Genomic DNA, 20771 nt, shown 5'->3' with positions numbered 1-20771 from the left:
CATCTGTGGTTCCCGGGAGTCCACTCTCAGACTGTCCCTGTGCTACCGGGACCAGAGTCGCAGCTCCTCAGTCGGGAGCCTGACAGCTCTGTGAGCCATCTGACAGCAGGGCTTGCAGGCTCACAGCTCCAGGCCCAAGAGATGAGTCTCCTACACGGCAGGCACTATATGAGTTTTTAAAGACTCTCAGTCTCACATCCATGTGACTGGGAATTCTAGCTTAGGAGGTCTGGTATGTTTGGAAGCCTTCTGTGGAACTAACACTGGCTGATCTGCCCACAAAACCATCCTAGCCCTGGGGACTCAGAGCGTTTAAGGTCCTTAGCTACCGAGCAAAACCTTGCAACAGTATTCCCTGGAGCTGGACTGCTTGTGACTGTAAGGTTCATTGCACAGGTCACTAAGTAACTCCTGAAGGACCAAACACAATGTGCTTGGTGCTGGGGAGGCACAAATGCAGAAGGCTATCCCAGTATTAGGGATTTGCTGTTTGTTGGGTCCCTATTTTCAGGGTAGATGTTACATAAAAGTCCTAACTACAGAGAGTACAAAGGTTTTGAGAAGTTTTCCTTTTAAATCACAAAGGCACTTCTCATTAAAGTTATGGGTTCCTTTTTCTTTAAACAGACTGTGCAAGAGAGTGCTGAACTTCACCTCGAGAAATTGCAAACATATTGAAAGGAAAGTAGTGAAATGTCTCTCATGTGGTCTCATATTGCACATCTCTGGCACAAGACTGGATATGCTGCCACACACCCTGTACATGGGCTGCCCCTTAGAGCAGTTCAGTGGAATTCAGTAGTCCACCCACTCTATGTCCCCTCTGCATCAGAACCTAAGTTATGGTCAGGGCTGTAATTTACTACATGGTTTGTGACCTTCTCACCCCAAAACCTTCATTCTCCCTCATAGTGGTGTACTCGTGATCAACACAGGTGCACAAACTAGATTTTCTTTTTCTTACTGGCAATAGAAAAGGAAGACGTTTTGGATTTGTGACCAAAACATTGTTGATAACACAGGGATGTTTCAGCTATCACTGGACAGTGCTTACACAGCTTCAGCCTTTTCTGTTTCTCAGACAGGACAGTTGATGTCAACTGACCAAAGGGATATTCTGTACCATATGCATATACATGTATATTCTACACCATGCATCATGCTCAGCAACAAAAGCTGGGGGAAATGGTAGGAAGGGCATTTGTAGTTACAGTCTCTGCCTTCCCGAGAAGCCATTACACATGATGGAGCCCTGCTTTCACAGAAAGGGTTAAACACCAACCTGCTGATTGGAAGTAGTGAATTAATTCCTTATTTTGCTTTGTTCATGCATACGACTTTTCCTTTATCTACTAAACTGTCTGCAGCTCAATCTATGCATTTTTGCACTGTTACCTTTCTGATTCTCTCCTTCATCCCATTGTGGGGGAGTGAGTGGCAGCATGGTGCTACTTATCAGAGTTAAACCACAAAAACTGTTTAACCACAACAACTGTTAAACTGCACCAGAATCAATATATTCCATTTTTGATGCCTCCAAACAACTACTAGCTTATGGGTGAGGTTTAATTCAGTCACCTGAGGATGTTGGACAGATACAAATAACCTTCTTATCAATCTATATGGACAGGACAATTTCTTTCTTAGAGGGTACACACCCATGGATGATAACTGCAATTCTGAATTCAGAATACAGTTGGGTTCCTTGCTAATGTTAATGGCTCAGATAGTAACATCATCAAGTAACACTCCATAAAAGTTTTTAGAGAGGACTCTATCATTTTTCAGGTATTTAAATCACCACAATATAACTGAACATGAACCTTCCACATCAGAAAACTTCAATATCCTGCAGCATATCTCTTCAACAGAGACCAGTACAGTAAATCATGCCTAGACCACTACAGTAAATACAACCTCTACTATCTACACAGGTTGCCAGTGGAATTGCAATTCAAGTTCCAGACCTCAGCTTTTTCTCTAATGTCTCACAACCTTTGGCTCAGAATCCAACAACAAAAATGTACACCATTTAACACTGCCACCACAGAGATCCCCAAAGCGTGCAGTGCAAAGTGTGCTGGTACACAGAGCACTCATGTGCAGCCACTAGCCCAGCCTCCATAAAAAGATGCAGCCATATCAGCAGATCAGGGAGTCTGCTGCTGCTTCCAGTTTCAAAGCTCAGTTCTGAAGCCCGACTCAGTTCTTTTAACCTTGCTTTCCGGCTGTCACAGGAATGCACATGTTTATTCTTCTAAAGCACTCATCTGCCCAGAACAAATAAAACCCAAACAAAATAAAAAGGAAAACCCTACCAAAATAGGACACTGTACTGGATATATCTCTGTCTCCCACAGACAACGAGTGGATGCAAAGCTTAGCAACGTTGCTCAACGTACTACTGAAACTTACTCAGATGCTACAGTTTGCCATCTATACCTGTCCTTCTTACAATGTTTTACTGTCTCTCTCTGCCATTTGATTCACCTAAAGAGAGACTAATTAAAACTAGAAAGGGACATTCTTGCGGATAAAAATAAGACAACCATATCCAAGCATAAACTATACCATTATTGGTAAAAATTAGGACAGTATCTGCACTATTTAAGCAACTACACTGAGAATTATGCACTAATTTGGTCATATTCCTGTTAAAGTTGGGCAAACCATAATATCCACAAGCATCACTTCTACCATTGTATGACTGAGACACAACATCCTTTTGTTAGGGTGTATAAGATGATGATAAATCTCCAAATCCTTGAGTAACTTATGAAATATTCTAGGCATTAATTAAAAATTAATCAATAATATAGGTACCGTTCTGTGCAAAACCATCTTTTATTGCAATGTATTTGTACCAAGAATTGCTTTTATCTGTTTAACTTCCAAAACTGATCGAACTAAATCACATATGGGTATTCTTACTACACAGAAAGATGATCAGCACGGAAATTTAGTATGAAACATCCATCCTCCAACAGGTATTTTTCAAATACACAATACCCACATTATTTGAAATGATCCAATGACGGATCCAAAAAAAGACCAACAATAAATCAATAACGAATTGTACATACTTAACCACACAGTGCTATGCTGACAGCTAGCTGCATAATGACAACAATAATAACCACACAGAGTATATACTCCTTTCTCAGGTCCTGAACTACATCAGCCTGCGAGCAGAAGCACTTGGTAAATGAGGAACACCCTAAAAACAATTGCTTAGGCATTAAATTTGGATGCAGGAAGAACAGATTCCAACAAGAAAAAAACCCTGAAAAAATATTTGGTTTGTAATAAGACTCTTTTCAGTTTAGCATGCATTTTAGTTTATTAAACTAACACAGATAGTTATCATGACACATAGTGATTGCAAAGGAAAATATCTGAAAACATGAAAACCTTTTTTATCTGAACTTTATATATAAACTACAAAATATTATATAGTATTAATAATTTTGCAATTCACACTATACTTAAAGTGGATAGGGGTCCAAAAAAAAATCTTCTTACCTTTAAGCATTGTTCTTCCAGTTGATCCTCCAAAGATATTTAAAAGCCCACTTCTTGCTCCTAATGATGTAGTTGCTTCTAGTAAAGCACCAGTTATATAGTTAGAGAGTGAAGTCCTCTGTAAAGTGGCACGATATTGACAGTGAGCATCCGCTACACATGGTTTTACACAAAACCCATCATCTTTGCAAATATAGACTTTAACAAACGTTGGGAGCTTTCTCAGAAGATGAGGAATATATTCAAAAATATCTTCTGCTCCTTCCTCTTCTTCTCTCACTGTACTGAAGATCTGTGAAGAATGTAAAAGCATGGACTGTTAGTTCATTTGCTTAAGATAATACACAGAACACCAAAAAATTCAAATGACCATGAATTCTTGTAAAATTCAGTAACTTGCAATATCTATGTATCCAAAACTGATTTGTTAGGATTTTGAGTTGGGCTCCCAAAAAGGGTATTTGAATAAGATGTCATTTTGGCTTTCAATCTATGGTTACAATCATTCTAATGAAAACCAATTTTAAGGATAACCATTAGACTTAAAAAAGGCCACATCAATATACCTGGTCAATATTTAAAATAAAGAATATGCACAAAATTGTTTATAAGACTATTAAATCTATTGTACTTCCAGAAAACTCTTAGAGATATCAGTAGCAGAAAAAACAGATCAACTCAGGGTTGGCACTTTTTCTTGCTGAGTGGGGTGGGGTTTTGCAAACAGAAATGGTTTTAAGCACTCTGAGCCCTCTTTCAAAATGTTCTGGTGTCACGTTCATTGCGTTACTTCCAGCCTACGCACAGGTCCTCTATCTAATATTGGTTTAGTACTCTTTTTCCAATATTTGTGATAACACACTAATGAGCTTCAGCCTGTGGCTTAGCAACTAAGTAATGTTTGCTTATTTAAAAGAGTCTAATGATCAAAGCAAGAATCTGGAAGAAATCTTTTCATTTAGTATACAAGGAAAGCCTTGATTCTTTTCATTCTTGTATGCTGACTTACTGATTAACATTAATAATTTGTTTCAATGATCTGTGCTTTGTAATTACAAAGTGCAAACTACCAAACTAAAAATTAGCACAGGGAAAGGTCATTATAGCTGTCACTAGGACAGGTGCTACGACAGTTTTGATGAGGTTGTTCCCCATCAGTTCTTACACATGCAGAAGAAACAAGCTGATGACTTCATGACACTTTTTTGTAATTAATGCCTTGTTTCTCGTTGCCATCCTTTCCCACACATAAACAAATTACAGCTATTCATCAACATGGCAGGAACAGCAAAACAGCATCCAGTCCTACAAAGCAAGCACACATGTGCTCAGTCAGATGATAAGAAACTGTTTGCACAGTCCGTGCACGCCACGTGTCAGAGGCACTGGAGCCTCACCACAGGACACACACGTGCCCAGCCACGTATCCAAGGAGTGAAGTGGCTCCCAGGACAGGGATCTGCACATCTATCCACTTCTGCCCTGAGACTGGGATCTACTCTGCCATGTAAATGATGAGGGTTCAAATGCTCCCACAAGAGATCTGACCCTCCAGTAACAGAAGCTGTGAACAATGATGTAATTCTTTCATTCAGGTAAACAAATTGCAGAAAATCAAATACAATCCAGTATATTAAAGCACATATTTGTTATCTGAGCTTTAATTTTTGTATTAACCATTTCTTGGGGAAACAGTAAAATTTTATATTGAAAATATAATTATTAACTAGTAATGTAATTCAATTTTTTGAAAAAGAACACTGACATATTTACTAACACAAAATAAAAAACAAAAACTTCCACATGTTGACTATGGCTGTGTAACTCTATTCCATTAAAATATGGCTTTTGCCCTCTCCCTGAAAATATTCCAGAACTTGTTTGGTCTGAGGCTTCTAGAAATATCGCACCTCTGCTTGAGCATCTTCCTTTTTTTTGGTATATAAATTTTATGGACTCAGACTGTCAGCAAGTACACATCTCTACCTTTATTCAGAAAGAAAGTGCACTCAAAGTGGATGGGATACATGCAGACCTTTTAGTCAGTTAAGTGTCTGCAAGGAACAGCACCATTCCAAAAGGTGTACTGTGAAACAGTAAACCTGCCTTGTGCCTGGATTATGAGTGTGTCACGCACAGCAGACATAATTAGTCTTTTTAGCTTGTTTAAAAAAATATTTAGTTAATGAATATAATTTAACTTCTCAAAACTGCAGTTACCATCCAAAATATTTTCAAAATTGGGTTCTGCAACTTATAAAGGCATGTTCTGTTGCCTACACAACTAAAATTTCTTTCAGCTGCCAAAGCAAAGAAACCATTTGTTGACAGAAGTAGGCGACAGTGTTTTGCTGGAGAGATTATACATAGAATAATGGTGTTAATCTCTTCTGTATAAAGTAGACTTCAGGGCACTAGCTGTCTCAAAAGATAACATTTTCAAATTCTGTTTGTTTTCATATATTAAAGTTCTACATGTGTTACCTCTGCTGCACACCGATGAGGTTACGGAAAAAATACAGAAAAAATACAATGTGTATACTTGTCAGCCACTGCAAAGAACTGAAACAATCAGGATTGCAACATATCCCTCAGGTAAACTAATAGGGGAAATCGCCTTTCAGAAAGATTGCAGCAGGCAATTGGGGAAACTTAATCTTGCCCGGGAGACAGAGAAGTTTATTCCAAGCCAGGGCTTATAGTCCATCCTTGCAGATGGCTTAATATTGCTCCACATCACTACCAAAGAATGGCTAATGTAACTAAACATGAACGTGAACCAAAAAGGAGTGAAACACAGCACTAAACTGACAGCTACCTGTCAAAAAGCAAAGGTTCACAAGGGCATATCACTCCTGATTCATTTTTGCCTTACATATCAAATTAAAGATTTCAAAGCCATCTGCAGTCTGATGCTGCCATGTCTCACCTACTACATATCAAGCAGTACCTCAGAAGAAATTTGGGACAGTATCTGAATCTAAAAATGTTGTGATATTAAATGTACCGTAATGAGCACACATGTAAAGGGTAACATTTATATGCAACTCTGGCAATTCAAGATTTACTTTTGACAATAAAAATTATGCCTTCTAACACTTTTTCTTTTCTCTTTTTTTCCCCAAAGTACTTTTAAAATAAGAAATCAGCTGAAACAGGAAACTCCACATACCAATACAACAGTATTCCAACGAAAGTATACTATGGCTTCAATAGATTTTTACTTTTTTCTATTTTTTAGGTAGATTTTAATGGTAAGTAAAAGGAAAATGAAAATTATTTTCAACATAAAATTTTTCATACTACTACAGAAAAAAAATGCCCTTGAATTCAAAACCAAAAATTAGCATTAAAATAAAGATTAAATTCAGGTAGAATTCCATCCTACAACCAAGTCCATATTTGGAAAACAAATGGAAAAATAGATTTTTCAGCTCTTAATAATATATGCAATAAATCATCAAAACTTAACTTTAAAAAAAAAACCCTAGTTTTGCTTGTAGCAACTTAAAATGGTATCTGCAAGTTAACTGATTGATAACCTTCAGGCAATAAAACTTTCTTACAGTGACAACAGACATATTTTGTCAAGATATTAAAAATAACGTTAAAAATAACTATAAGAACATGGTGGCCTTGAAACTATTCCTTACTTTTCTCTTACTTGTTTCCTATTTAATCATAACTGCAACTGCAAATTGCAATACGTCCTTTCCTCCATACACATAAGCTTACTATGTAGAAATGGCAGAAACCTGAACACCATCGCCCCTTATTGCCCTACAGTTTATGACAGATATTCCCCCACAATTTAGCTGCTGTAGTGCAAATATTGGATATGGCAGTTCATAAAAAATAATTGTTCTGATTTCTTATTTAAACATACATCTTTCTTACTTAAACATGCATCTTTTATGGTGATGTTTTCTTTCTCTTGTCATATTTTTTCAGCCTCAGGTATTTAGCTTAAAACTTGGAGGCACGTTATCATATTGCCAAACATCAAGCACCTGCTTAGTGCATATGAAACCCAGAAACTAGAATTATTCCCACCAAAAATTCCCATTATAAGGAAGCAAGCTTAATTTCTCTAACTTTATAATAATAGCAAAGAATACGTGTACCCAAGAAGTTCATCGCAAAGAACAGTCATAAAAAATTATGCTAATTGATACACTATAAAAATAAGAGAAAATAGGGAATAATGGGGCTTTAATACTTTACTGCATCTGTCCAAATTGTCTCTTAAAAACATCTGTCCTAAATATATATCTATCCTACATGACCAAAATGAAGTACTGAAATGCAGGTGTATGCTCAGTTGGTACTACACATCTCAGTCTGATTTCCTGCCTGTTCACCTACAGAGCGTTGTTGTGATGGAGGGCTGCTGACAGCCCATGCACAGCCTTCCTGCAACACAAACGCTTCCCTTGTTGCATGTTTTTAAAGATATTTTAAATGCCTGTAAACCAGAATGGTATATTAACAAGTAATAACACTCATGACAGTATGTCTTGAAGATCACTTAAATATCTTCTTTGAAAACACAAAGGTTTTACAGAATATACAAGTCTAAACACAATTAGCATCACAGGAAATGCTGCTCTTTCCAAATTTGTTCTGTTCCAAGAAAAATTACATTAAAATGAGGAAATTCTGATGGTGATTTTTCATTTTGTCTCTGCAGGTTTTTCAGAAGAAAACCCTTATTAATATTGACCAAATGAAGTTAACAATGATCTCTTGGAAGATATGACCAAGGACCATTTCAATTGCTTTTATATGTATTAATTCTACTATGTAATTCAAACATCTATAGCATGGAATAAAAGAGCAGTCTGTTATGAAAAAAGCACTTTTGGCAGAAAGAAACTAAAGTGTCAGGTGAACTTGCATGGAGGGGAGAGGGCTGAAAGGAGAAACACACATACCAGAATTTGCTCAGAACAAAAGAATGAGGCATTAATGCACAGTTGATCAATACTTCAGTTTTATGTCTTACAAGATGGCACTTCAGCATCACACTTTGGAGCATTTACTAATAAAATTTTAAAAAGAGGTGATGGTGACAGTCAAATTTTTGAAGTATTGGGTTTTCTCAGCTTTATCTCGTTCATGTTATGACCATACCCACAATGACTAGCCCATGACATTTCAATATCACTTCTAAAGTACAGATTCATAATACATGACGAAATGCTTTTTTGTAATGTTGTTGCCTACGCAGAGACAGCACTTGTCAGTGGCCAGTTCTTTCTAAGGATATTGGGATATTGTGGGGTAGGTTTTTTTTAAACAAAAATGAAAGTATTCTTTCATTCTCCTATTACTCCTTAATATTAGCAACTTTTGGAAAAAAAAAAGGTACTAAAAGTGGAAATAAACAAATTTTGTAACAACTTTCCTATTAATAAATTACTTTCCCCAACATTCTTACCTGCAATATTGCTCATCTAAATAAACTAAAAGCACCACCCAACATTATTCTGCTTAAACAAGAGTGAGGCTAGTAGTCCAAGGAACATTTCATTTAGTTACAAATACAAAAGCCACTTTGGACATGAATATTTTCAACATTTATCTTCGAGCTAGTTCATCATGAGAGAATCACTCATTTAAATACTCCCTGAATAATGTTGTTAACCACATGATTTTCACAGATGCTGGAACAAACAACTGTCAATTGGGATCTGCAGAAATGATGAAATGTATGAAAAAAAGTCTGCCACTGATCTGGGATTTAAAGGCAAGTCTTGAGAACCCATACCGATTTCTAGTCCAAAAGAGAATAATTACTGCCCTTGTTTTTAATCTAGTTCAGTAGTTTCAAAAATAAGTCTTGCTGTGCAAAAATAGAAATTAATCACACTATTTAGTACAGCAAATACTCCACTCTTCATTTACAGTTATCTAGTCTGAGTAATCATTCCACGTACAAATACACTTGGACATCCGGGAAAAGCACTGTGGCTTTCCATCTTAAAGTAGTTCCAAACAAATTTCCCATTTCACAGCACTGCCTAAGCCAGAGATCCCATTTCTGAGAAGGTTTACTTGCTTGTGTGCACTTTTGCTTACAGCACTACTGAAACTAGTTACAGTGCTTCCTTCACCAGCTTCCCTTCTGCACTCTCACAAAGCTCAGGAGCCTCTGCAGCGAAACTCACAACAAAATTTAGTTCAGAAGACAGAAAGAGACCAGATTCTGTACAGATGGGTGTCTGCAATGTCAAGGGAAAAAGTAATCTCTTCATAAAAGAACACTTTAAAATCTACAGCAAAAGCAGTTGTATCCTGTCTTCCATTGCTACTGCTAAAGCCACTAACTAAAATTTTGAAAATTATTTTACTTCAACTGCAACAAAACATAAATGAAAGATGTACCTAAAAGGAAAAATATTTTATATTAAACAGCAAGTTAACAAACATCTGCAAGCAACTTCATTCCAATTCAAACTTTCTCTGCAAAAAGTCAACTCTTCGGCAAAATTACAAATATATATAAACAACTTTTGTAAAAAAAAAAAAAAGTGATAAATGTAATTTTTTTTTTTTTTTGACAATTTTACAACATCTTTTAGTTTCAGGACAGTTAATCTGTTCCAGGCCAGAAGCTGAATGTTATTACACATTAAGTATGGGTTCAAAAGCTTCCAGCTACAAAATTACATTTTAAAAAAGTGAAGAAAGTAACAGCAGGAGACACTGGACATGACCAAGTATAGGGTTCAATTGTGTCTCACTACAAATGTTCTGCACTCAAAAAGATCAAAGATTGACGACTCCTACATGACTTTCATGGAAGAAAAAGAAAGGGGTACCACAATTTTAGTGTGTATACTTCTCTGATTTTCAGGAAAAAAGACATCTTTAATTCCTGGGCTTTCTAATACATGAATCTCTTGTGACAATTTCTGATTATGTATCAATTACAAGAACTGAAATATAAACACTGAATGCATTTTCTGTTATGCCTAGAATAACGTATACACTTGTCTTTCTTTCTGTTGTGTTTCTATTATCAAGAAGACATGGCCAGAGCCCCATATCTAAAATGGTTGTGCAGGTTGTTCAAAGCCAAGGGGATATTACTGTGTTTGACAAAGATGATTTTGTAACAGCAGAAAGGTCTGTTCTGGTGGCACTATTTCTTAGTTCACTGAGAACTCTTGTTCACTGAGAACTCTGTAGGTGAAGCCCTCAGAAATCCTTTCAAGAAATTGAACATTTTGGTAAACATTTTTCAGTGTTTGGACTACAAAAGCCTAGACATTTAGACTCTTAGAACATTATCTTCTTCACGGTATTTAGCTGCCTGTGACCAAATAAGCACAAGCCAAGAGATCTGATCAAATCTCTGGCTATGCATCTCACTGAGTTCTGGTATTTCTGTAAAAGATTTCTGTTCTTATGAACAAGTAGGGCTACAGATAAAACCTGTGGTCAACTAAATTCAATTCCTAACTTACTATTCAAGATGAAGTAGATGATGACAAACAGTCATCCACAAGCTTTGTGGATTGTACCATTGTACAATGGTACCATCACTGAAATTTGCAAGAGATTCACTACCTATCTCAAGCTTCTCTGATTTCTTGTTTGTCATGACACTCCATTGCAGTGTATCCCTAGGTGCACTGCAGCAAATGTGGAAACAGCTATCTGGAAGCAACTGCAGTTTTGCAAGTTGGCGTCAAACTCAAATATTCCCAGATATCCTCTCCCAGCATCTCATGATCCAACTTCTGTGGCTAACGGGCAACATTCTTGAAGTATGAACAGTCATAAAATAAAATGAAATGTTACAAAGACTTCTCCATACACGTGTTCTTCATACTCAACAGTTTTTAGAGATGTATTTGAATGACACCCGTCAGGTGGCTTTGCAAGCCAACACCTGCGCCCACAAAGCAGAACTGACAGCAGTTTCAGCAATGGTACTTGCCATCCAACCTGCCTGCAGCTTTACCAACAGGAGAAAAAGAACTGTCATCACCTGAAGTAACTCTTGCCAAAATACAGCCATTTGGTGCAGGTTTGCATTTGTGTTCAAGAAACAGAAGTAAAGGGTTCTTTGACAACTGATCAGCAAGAAAGACGGAGCTACGAACACATATTTACAGTGAAATATATGCAATTCAGTAAACACTGTTCAGAATCTCAGGGGTTAACAGTGTTCTCTACATCTTAACTTGCTCATGTCTTGCCCTCCAAATGTATTTTCACATGGTGCTTAAACAGAATATCTCGACTGCTGAGATGTTACTTTTTGTAATGGAAAAATTCCTTAAAATATCCCTAGTCTGCTGAAATGTTGAAAAAACTGCCAAGAAAATAAAAGAATACAGTGCCATGGTACAATCTGAATACTAGATATAGTATTAGATACTAGAAATACTGTGTTGTCTTGGGGCACAGGGAGCAGAGGCAGGGAGAAAGCCTTCCTCGAAATACATACACACATTAATCAATACCACTACAGTTTTGCCCAGTACTTGACAAATGCAGTATTTATTATAAGGTGGTTCAGGCATGTTTGAGGTGCTGTTGTTCATCTTTTGCCTGGGACACTATAACAAGGAATGGAACTATAACGCACTAGCATGGAAGCATCAGGAAAGACAAAGGGCAACATTTCTGAGTAGATAGCTGAAACTTGAGCATGGTTGCATTAAGGATGCTGAAGATACTGAAAGGCCTAGAGAAAAAGTCATACGAGGAGTGGCTGAGGTCACTTGGCATGTTCACCTCATCATAGTCTACAACTTCCTTGTGAGAGAAAGAGGAGATGCAAACACTGATCTCTCCTCTCTGGTGACCAGTGACAGGACCTGAGGGGATGGCATGAAGCTGTCAGGGGAGGTTTAGGTTTGATATCAGGAAAAGGTTCTTCACACAGAGGGTGGTTGGGCACTGGAACAGGTTCCCCAGGGAAGTGGTCACAGCACTAAGCTTGACAGAGTTCAAGAAGTGTTTAGACAATGCTCTAAGTCACATGGTGTGATTCTTGGGGATGGTCCTGTGCAGGGCCAGGAGGTGGACTACGATGATCCTTGTGGGTCCCTTCCAACTCTGGATATTCTACAATTCTATGCTTTGAATGCAGTCAACAGGAGTCGGAAAAAAAGAAAGAAAGGAAATAGAGTAAAGTTAACTATGGTGGAGTTTTCCTTAAGTTTTTCGTTGGGTTTGGGGACTTTTTTTTTTTTTTTTTTGCATTATGTTTTATTATTATCTTTTTTTTTCAATGCATTTAACAAGACTGTGATTTTACAAAAAAGATCTGTCTTCGCATAATTTGCAATTGTGGGCATTGAATAAAAGCATACTCTGTATTTTTATGCCCTCACTTCCCAGCAACTGGTGAGGAGGATAGGAGAGGACATGATGCCAAGATACAGTCTAGCATATACTAGCACTTTCTGCTTACAATAGGAATAAATCCACTGAGTCAAAAGGAAGTTGCTCTCTCTGGGGCAGGGTGTGTACAACTGGTGGGGGAGGTGTGTGTATCAGAGTCTGCCCAGTTCCCTTACACATCTGAAGGAAAGAACATATCACAGGAAAGAAATAATGGTCTTCAGGCACCTCTTCATCATAGGGGTCAATGCTTGTCCCAGCATAATCATAATTCACTCATGGCTTTTCTAATAATGTCCAGTGTTACAGAGGGACTGTCACTGTGGGAGACCCAGATATTTTCCTTTGCTTTTCTGTCCTCCCTGGGTACCCTTCCAGCAGTTGTATTATCAATATCCTTGTTGCACTGTCTGTTCTCAAAGACTTTTCAAACTTTCACGCGCTCTTCAAGGGTGAGGGAGATGAAGATCTTTACAATGTCAGGACAGAGTGCAAGACAACACTACTGTGTTACAGAGCAGTAATGCTCACTTACTCAACAGCAATTTTTGCTGTGTATTAAATTCTAGACAGGAAGTTGTAACTGGGCAAAATGGCACAGAGCAGCAGAGGACACACGGGCCAACAGAGGAGCTGACCCTGGTAACATGGGGAGCTGTGTCCCGGTTGCCAAAAGACCGAACCAGCACAGATGTGCCCAGATACTAATATGCATTTACTGATGTTCTTTGAACTTTGTACAGCTTCAACTGCAATTACAGAATGTGCATTACATCACCAGCCAATATTTCTTATGAATTGCATCCTGTTAAGGATGAAATAATTTCAAGGAGCAGAAACTGAATTTAATGAGGATGAAACCATCTTGCACAGGCAATCCTTAAACACAGTTCATCATTCTTCAGAAATAATATCAGCCAGCCCTATTCAGCTCTGTTACATGACCATTGTCTTCAGCAGGGAATTTTTTTCATTTGCTATCATACAAAAATGATGATGCAGTTTTTAAAAACGTATTTGAGAGCTGGATTTATTTATGACCAGAAACTAAAACAGCAGGTCCAGACTTCCAACAAGTCATCATCTTCACTTTTGATAAAACTTGGTTGCTATTACTTACTAATTTTCTATTTCTGTAAGGTAATGTTACTAATTTTAACAGCCCTTACCAAAGGAAAGATGGACTTTACAGATTTGAAAGACAGAAAAGGCAGTTTGGTCTAATGGGAACTCATATTTAACACAGCATCTCCAAGCCCAGAGAGTCCTGCTTTTAAAGAATCATGCCAGGGAATATACTTCAGATCCAAATAACTACTAAAAAGAATCAAGATATAAAACAGAGGCTGAGACAAGGCATTATTACCTGTCAGTTCAAAGATTTTCCATACTACTTGAAATTTCAATTTGATTAAGGACAAAATGAAAGGATGACACCAAACACAACATAGAAGCTCTTCACATCACTTTCCAGCAATGTGAAACAATGCCCTTGCCAGTGAGACCTCTGTAATCTTACCCAGAAAAGGACAAAAATATCACTTTCTGGTCAGACAGGTCAGCAATTTATACTTCTGTTCGTACAAAAGTGTATGTGAAAAAATATATCTCTTAATAATTATTAATTATTTTATTACTAAGTTCGCTTGTTAACTTTTTCATTTTAAATCATAACATCTATATTTTTGTAGTACTTCTCAGTTTATTTGGAGTTAAACTTCTGTTTACTGTTTTACCCTTATCAATTCTTCATATTGCCAGTATTCTTTTTATTTCCTGAGTGCTTATTTACTTCCTCCAAACTTCCAACAAAAAATTCACTTACAAACAATATGCTGTCTTAGTAACTAAATAAATTAAATTAATCTATTCAAACATCTCTGTTATTTCCACATAACTAAAGTACACCGCGGGATTTTTAATGAAAAGCTGATAGTTTTACTAGTCTGATGTGGATCACATCTTTTAACACCTGATCATGTGGATTGGAATTTCTCGAGTTAGCAGCTTTCAAAATTGCCTATTGCGTGTTTAATACAAAAGTATATGCCCCACACATTAACACTTCTTAAAAATATATTTTAATAATAACTTTTGATATGTCCTACTGATGAAAAAAATATCATTAATATAAAACTTCACAGGTGTCTTATATAAAGTATTTAGAACAAGAAAAAGACTTGCAGGTTGACTTTTCAATTCAGCATAGAAGTTTTACTGTAGCTAAGTACATTATATAAAATAGACTAATTAGGATTAAAACTCCTTGTCAGAAAGCAGACTGAAATAATTCACAGTCCAACCACATAGACATTAGAATATTAAATGTGTCATGATTCAACAATTTCAACTTAAGAGAGATGCAAATTTTCATTGTGAATTCTGCCTTTCACCGCACACCTTCGGTACTTCAAACTGTAATGGGATGCTACATTACAATGGATCACTGAGCTTTCCAAATGCAAGCAAAAAATAGTACGAAAATCTAGCAGAAGCCACGAAAACCCTCTATTTAACACACCCTTGGAGGTGTACTTCTTCAAAGGTAGAAAAAAATTATTTCAACTAGGTCATTAAAAATTTCAAACAGGCACCGTGGTCATATTTTTCATTTCCAAAATACTGACGGTGTGATAGGTGCATTCAAGACAGGTGAACACCGAGCAATCAAAGTAGAGGAACCCAACAGCCACCTTCCCACATCTTTTTTTTTAAACTATTATTCTATATGTGGAGGGATAGCAAGTCTAGATTTCCTCAAAGAAACGAACAAAAAAGCTCCATTCACATCAGGTACAAGCAGAAATCTCTGTGGTTTTGTACCTTAGTAACAACTTCCCATTTGAGGAAAGGCTTCCACAGAACTCATACTTTTATAAATAGCTGCATTCCCACTCATGTGAAGTGATTATTTAAACAACTTTGAAAGATGAGCTTCCTGAATTACAAACTGACAATAAGTATGAGGAGTAACACACAGTACAAAAAAAAAAAAAAAAAAAAAAAAAAAAAAAAAAAAAAAAAAAAAAAAAAAACAAAAAAAAAAACCACTTAAGAGATCTCCTGTCAGTGTGACCATCTTAAAAACAAAGAACCAAAAAGAAAACCTAAAAATTCTGGCTGTTGAAGACCATGCCTCACCACCCCTTATATGTTTGGTTTCTCATCTTCTTTCTAGAATCTTATCTATTTGTCAAAGTTCACTATACCTAGTTCAAAAAAACTCTGGCTTTACTTGTTCTTTAAAAGTAATACTTTAATACATATACCTAAATAACTGATTCAGAAAGCATACAGTCTGCTCCATTCCTGTGTAACTCATATTAAAATTCATAAGATAATCAATGGTAAGGGTTAAAGTTCACAGCACTGGTTAATTGTTTTTACACAGTGCAATGTTGTACCCCTGTGACTAAAGGAATTGCTTATGAAGGTCTCCAGCTCAGAGTAAACCTGCCAAAGCTCAAACACAAAGTACATGTAATAAAACCATCTTTGTAGTTATACAATCACTGTTACTATTTGTATCATAAAAGGCTCATATTGAGATTTTATTGTACTCTACATTTTGGATTTACATTGAAAAGTGGATGTTTTCAAATCTATCAGAAACACTCCACAGTTCTACAGTCAGAAACCTAAGTATTCCATAAATATAAAGTGCAACAGAACCTTGCTATATCTCTAAATATGTTCATTTATAACCAATTGTAAGTGATATTGTTGTAAAAGACTGGTAGGCAGATTATTACAGCTGTAAAATTTATGCATCCTATCCATGGCATATAGCTAATAACAGCAACTTTCCTTAGCACAGGAAACTTAGTTCTCATTTTCTAATTTTGTAGACACTGAATCCATGCCTATTTGTTTGCTTGTACTTCAGCTGCTGGGTTCATAGGGTCACATGAATAATTATAAGATTATTTTGGATAGTACTTAGGGGCCAGGAAATTCTCAGAGTTTTCATGACTGAATTGTTTAATAGACTTTTAGGTCAGGCTACAGAACATGATTTCATGAAACAAAATAACTTTGTTCTATAAAGAGGCATTTTCCACTTTAAGGTTTTTTTAAATTATCCAGGAATAGAAAAGGCACCACTGCTTGCCTAAAGTAACAGAATATTGATACTTTGAACTTAATTTTTAAATTATGTGTTTAATTCTACTTTACTGATATGAGTCTTCATTCATCACTGTTCACAATGAACACTTAAAGACAACCCCACAAAAAATAAAAAAGGGCTACCTTGTAAACGTCTTGAATAAAATTTTTAGCTAAAACTAAGCAATCACAATAATATATCACACTACAATGAAGTATGTTGGTATCTTGAATCAGAAGTACCTTCAACATTATGCATCTTGCTTAGTCACTAGCTGCTAAGGAAGATTGTGCTGTATCTACAGAAACTTCCTAAAGTTTAAGAAAGCTGAAAATATGAAGACGGTGTGAACAACTAATACACAGTGCAGTAAGCTAAAGAAATAACTTCCTGTTTTCCTTGTTTCCAGATGGTGTGTTCAACTACTGCCTTAAACTTAATAACTGTCCTGCAGAACACAGTACATTCAATTTTCACATCATATTTTAATTTATGATACAAGTTTGATAATAGATACCTAATATACACCAATAGCCATACTTACATTAGGACAACTCTACACTAGAATAAAACTGTATCTACCAAAGTAAATGTCACTGAAGGAGTTTCTGAGTATCACCTGAATCTGCTAAAAAGATGAAAGGATGGTAACACTATGATGAAGTTAAAATTGATGATGTCTCCAAATAGAGTTTTGGAAGCCAATTCCAAGATCTAAACACAGGACACTGATTCATTAATTGCATTTCCAGTTCAGTTCTACTTGCCTGAAAATCACAAAATAAATAATCGAATATTCTGCAATTTTCAAAAGTTCCAATTCCTTCATCACATGTAAACCATGCTTTTTAAAGTAAATATGCTTGTTCTAAGAGAAGAGAATGATTGAGCAAAAGAGAGTGACGGAACAAGGGATTAGGAATGAGAGCGCATTAGTTCTGCATTTAAATTACACTTTATAATTGTTGATGAAGTAAGTTTCTGCAGGACCACAGTATATGTTCTCCTTTCTTTTCCCACTGGAATGGAATGTCACTGGAGGCTTCATTTTCAGAATTTAAGGCATCTGGCTTAAGACCAGAAGAACAAAAATATTTTAAATTAACTTTCCTTATTCTCTGGGGATTGTTACAGACCCAGGGACTACAGTTTAGTCATCCATGAGATTTATTTTGCTTTAGCATTAGCTTCAACTAAACTTTGTATATACAAGAGCTTCCTTACGAAAATTCAGAGCCACTCCGCTCACTGTAATCATTTTTATAAATTGCAATTATATTACACTGAATTACATGCGTAAGTGACCTGTGTGTAAGCTTAACCTCTCAAAATGAAGGATAAAACTTAGATTCCTCTTATAAGCTTCTCTTTCATACTATCACACCACTGTTGAGAAAACTTCAACTCATTTATCTATAAGTACACATACCCATTTTGGGATTCTTTAAACTTTTACAAAAGCTTCACCTTGGTGAGAAATAACAGCTTTGGGAGGGCTGAGTACAGATTTGTTTTGAATTGACTGCAGTAAGTTTTCATGTACATAATAAAGTATTCATGTACTTGAGGGAGGAAAATTTGTACCAAGCAAAAAACTGTTGTTTGCTCTCATTTTAAATAATTATCAAAGAAGGATGGAAAAATGTTGTAAGTATTGTATGTTTCCATGAAAGTCTAGTAGTAGCACAACATTGTACTGAAGTCCCAAATACTTACAACTTGACAAGTACACTCTAAAGATCTTTAGAGAGCATTTTTGTCACACTATCATCATTCTGAGAATAAGCAGGAAGAATTTTTGTTCAAATAGTGCTACTATAAGAACTTCAGGGAACAAAGAAAAAAATAACAACAGAAGAAAATACTGTTATAAAGGTTATATTTACTGTAGCAGAGAATAAACAAGCAGAGATAATTTTTGGACCCTTATTTTCTCAGAGTGACATCAAGGACAACTATTCCATTGAGGGTAAAGTTTACATACATTTTTTGTAACAGAGGTCTCATCAAACCCCAAATCTACATTAAATATATAAACTATTATAATACTAGCATAGAAAAGGGCAATCCTGTCGTGAAAAAAAAGTAATTTCCATCTGAGACACATAATTCTAAAACCTATTTTAAAATTGAGTCTTTATATTCCAAAAATTATTTTATCAATTGTACTAATACATTCTTCTACAATGAAACATGTCTATGAAGATTTATCTATCAAAGACCACATGAAAACACAAAATGAAGCAATGATGGAGGTTTCGTTGCTTATGAAAATTTAAGATGTAAATCTTGGGCACTAGTTTAGCTTTATTAAAATGACTGATACAAAAAACACACTTGCTGAGAGTCATGACCCCTCTCTAAATTTATGGAGCAGTACGAACGAGTCAAGATGGTAACAAATACAATTCAACAAACTAAGTTAGGATGGTTTTGATAACTGAATATGTCCTTGACAAATGTGTGACTGTAATTCAATATTTTAGTCTAGTCATTCTTTTTTTTTTTTAATCTTCTGGCTGGCTAACTATGTATTTACTTTATTCATTTACTTAATTCACAGGGCATTACTTCTCTGGACTTAGTAATACATCAGCAAAAGCCCATATTCACATACATGCTACTTATCAATATGGTAATTTAATAAACTGTTGTATCTGTATATCCCACAGCTCACCTTTTTTATCACTGCTTACACACTTTAAAACAGTAACTTTATCTTCCTATGCAATTATTCTGCTCCTTGGAAAATAAGTACCACAGCTTAACGGTGCCAGACATTATCACAGTATATGTGACTTTTAACATTATTTATAACTTATCAGCCTTCCGTTCCCCTTTGTTTTATCCCTGTGTAGCAGCACAAAGAAACAATACACATTTCAACCCTTTACTCAAGACTCAAAGCTTTGTCATAATGTTCCCAGGTTATTTGCTTTTAACATCATAAAGCTGCAACACTAAACTACAAAGGTATCAGAGAGAAAAACTCCCCCTGCTACTTCAGTGAAAATAAGACAAGTTGTCACAGAGATACAGAGTTTGTGTTCATTAAGTGTAACCACCACAACTTACTACTTATCAGAGTTTACCTACAAAAAACCCCATTATTGTGTTAATTTTAGAAGTAGGTACTTCTTAAGTTAGTAGTTGGTACTTGATTAACCAACCTACAGAATAAATTGCTTGCACTAAGTCAAAAGCACTGTTCATAGTTTAAATTCCTGAAACATAGTACTTTACTGGAAGACTAATCCAGTACATTTAAACATAAGACAATTTCCAAGTTTTTTAGACTATTTAAAAGTACAACATATGTTTAAGAAAAGGGAACAGTTCTCTCAGTATCATCACTGTTGTGTAGTAAGCTGCCTGTAATTTTAGCTTCACATGCACATGATGGGAAAATAAGACACGAGTATTTTAGCATTTATAAAAACATACATACTAATCAAATGTCATCCTGATCGTACTTCTACTGAACATTTTTCTATTGATTACACTAGGTATAAAATTTGCTTTCATTTATATTCTACCAAGTATTCAAAAAACAAAGTCTTATACATTCCCTTTATGATTTCAATATACTTTACTAAAAAATAGGAAGTGTTTTCTATAAATCCTTGCTGTGCATGCAATATTTCTTCACCAAGTCACAGTACGAATCAGGTATTCACTGGGGGTGTTTAATGCCAATTTCATTAACTGTATCTAAGTATTTTATCAAAACAACAAGGTAAGAAAAAGAAAAGCCTATAATTATATTACTTTATTTATA

General features: G+C 35.9%; 1 protein-coding gene across 7 annotated transcripts in view; it reads right to left on the bottom strand.

Annotated features, from left to right (window-relative positions):
- Positions 1-20771, bottom strand: part of PLCE1 (phospholipase C epsilon 1) — a 151322-nt gene that overhangs the window by 82328 nt on the left and 48223 nt on the right. For all 7 annotated transcript variants that reach the window (XM_050305833.1, XM_050305836.1, XM_050305838.1 and 4 more), the window contains one exon: positions 3523-3814. In XM_050305833.1, coding sequence (XP_050161790.1) covers positions 3523-3814 — 292 coding nt within the window. The remainder of the gene's footprint in view (positions 1-3522; positions 3815-20771) is intronic.

This window comes from Myiozetetes cayanensis, unplaced genomic scaffold, assembly GCF_022539395.1.
Source record: "Myiozetetes cayanensis isolate MyiCay16 unplaced genomic scaffold, myiCay2020 scf10, whole genome shotgun sequence".
Classification (NCBI taxonomy): domain Eukaryota; kingdom Metazoa; phylum Chordata; class Aves; order Passeriformes; family Tyrannidae; genus Myiozetetes; species Myiozetetes cayanensis.
The sequence above is the reverse complement of the archived record's forward strand: the minus strand, read 5'-3'. Positions and strand labels throughout refer to the sequence as shown.